The following is a 2,166-nucleotide window of genomic DNA, read 5'->3' as shown; positions in this document are numbered from 1 at the left end:
CACACCAGCCGACCCCCTCGCCCCCGCACACCCCCCAAACCCACCCAACCAGCCAACGAGGAGCAGCAGGAGGTGTTCAAGGTGGTGATCCGCCACACGCGCCGCCCCGAGCTGGGGGACAAGTTCTCGTCGCGCCACGGCCAGAAGGGCGTGGTGGGGGTGGTGATCCAGCAGCAGGACTTCCCATTCTCGGAGAGGGGGATCTGCCCCGATCTCATCATGAACCCCCACGGCTTCCCCTCGCGCATGACGGTGGGGGCGTGCTGTGTGTGTGGGGGTTGCCGTGTGTCTTTGTGGTTGTGTGTTCAAAGGTGTGTGTGCAATATGTGTATCGTATGTGTGCGTGTGTATGTGAGTGTGTGAGCGTGTATGTGTGAGAGAGAGGGACTCTTGTGTGCGTTTGTGTGCGTGAGTATGGGTGACGCCGGGTCGCCAGGGACGCTACAGCCGCGCCAAGGGAGCGGGGTCCTTGGTCCCAGGCACCGCAGGGGCAGCAACCATGCGACAACGCTCGGAGCATGGGTTGCGCGCAGCCGCAGCACCTGCCACCCGCTCAGCTGCCACCCGCCGTCCCAAGAGATCCCCAACTCCCAATCCCCCAACATGCCCTGTCTGAAAACAAGGTGGGCAAGCTCATTGAGCTGCTGGGCTCCAAGGCCGCGGTGCTCAGCGGCCAGTGGCAGTACGGCACGGCCTTTGGGGAGCCCAGCGGCCTCGCCAGCAAGTGAGAGGAGGAGGAGGCGAGGGGGGGCCACCGGGGCGAGAGTGGGGGGGACGACGCGCCCCGCCGGCAGGCGCCCAGCCGCCCGCCCTGCTGCCTTGAAAATGGGGCGTGGGCAGCCCCTTGCGTCCCTCCATGCATCCTCTTGCTAACCCGCCCCCAAATCCCATCCTGGTGTCACATCCCGCGACCCCGTGCTGCCAACCAATCCGGCTCCTGTGCCACGCGCGCACGCTCAACCTGACAGCCACCGAACGGCCCCGATCCACCCCCCTCCCCCCACGAACCCCCCAAGGGTCGATGACATCAGCGCGCTGCTGGTGGAGGCGGGCTACAGCTACCACGGGAAAGACTTCCTCACGTCAGGCATCACGGGTGAGGGGGGGGTGGGGTTGGTGGGGTAGGTGGGGATGTGTCGAATTCACGTAGGGGCCCTTGACGCAACATGGTGCATCTTTCTTCAGGTGGGAACAAAGCAGCACCAGTGTCTGTGCGGTGGAAATCTGGCACCCTGGGGTCCGCACCAGTGTCTGTGCGGTGGAAATCTGGCACCCTGGGGTCCAAATTGAGGCAGCCTCCTGCGCAAGGGGTGCTCCTCTGCAAATGCTCTCCGCGCGCGCGCGGCGCCTGCGAAGAGCGGTTGTCTCCGGCCCTGTGGCCGTGGCAAGCCCTCCCTGCTGACCACCCCTGACCCCCCCACCCCCACCCCGCTGCCCAGGTGAGCCCCTAGAGGCGTTCATCTTCATGGGCCCCGTGTACTACCAGAAGCTCAAGCACATGGTGCTGGACAAGGTGGGTTTAAGGTGGGGGCGCAGGCTCCTGGTCCATTTCCTAGGGGGATGCGTGCAGGGTTAGGGCTGGGGGTGAGGGTCGGGGTGGGGGTGTGATGTAGGTGGAGGATTTTGGTGGGGGATTGTTTTGGGGGGATGTCCAGTTGGAGCCTGTCGGTGGATTGGATCCGCCGCGCGCTCCAGCTAGTTGATCTGCTGTTGAATGGCTGGTCAAAAGCTGTTCGATAGCAGGTCAACGGCCGGTCAACGGCGAGCCCGGGGCGGGGGAGGGGCCCGGGCAGGGGGTGCGCAGATCTGTGTGTTGCCCCCGTGCTGCTTGCAGAGCGGGGTGGGGGGGTCATATGTCGTGTGGTCTAAGGTGGCGCGGGATACGTGACAGGCACAAGTCACCCGGCTGCTGTATCTGTTCCCACCCTGCCTCACTTCACAACACATCGCATTGCAATACATCACATGGTGTGATATCGCATCCCACTACATCACATAATTCCACGCTTTGCCGGCAGCAGGGGTAACCCCCCTGGAAACGGACATAATCCCTGGCCCCACGGGAGGTTGACGCCCCTGGCTGTATTGCCAGAGGAGGAAGCGGCTTGCGCCAAGTCGCCCCACCCTGCGCTGCCTGAAACTTGCTCTTGCATCACCCACCCAAAC

General features: G+C 64.2%; 1 protein-coding gene across 1 annotated transcript; it reads left to right on the top strand.

Moving 5' to 3' along the window:
* Positions 1-219: 219 nt before the first annotated feature.
* On the top strand, positions 220-1,888 carry MNEG_16578 (DNA-directed RNA polymerase III subunit C2; the record flags this gene model as incomplete). Its single annotated transcript, XM_014034952.1, has 5 exons — positions 220-252; positions 624-724; positions 1,017-1,096; positions 1,440-1,513; positions 1,835-1,888. The coding sequence occupies 5 exons, from the start codon at positions 220-222 to the stop codon at positions 1,886-1,888; spliced, it is 342 nt and encodes a 113-aa protein (XP_013890406.1).
* Between the last annotated feature and the right edge of the window lie 278 nt (positions 1,889-2,166).

This window comes from Monoraphidium neglectum (genome assembly GCF_000611645.1).
Source record: "Monoraphidium neglectum strain SAG 48.87 unplaced genomic scaffold scaffold06537, whole genome shotgun sequence".
Classification (NCBI taxonomy): Eukaryota; Viridiplantae; Chlorophyta; class Chlorophyceae; order Sphaeropleales; family Selenastraceae; genus Monoraphidium; species Monoraphidium neglectum.
The sequence above is the reverse complement of the archived record's forward strand: the minus strand, read 5'-3'. Positions and strand labels throughout refer to the sequence as shown.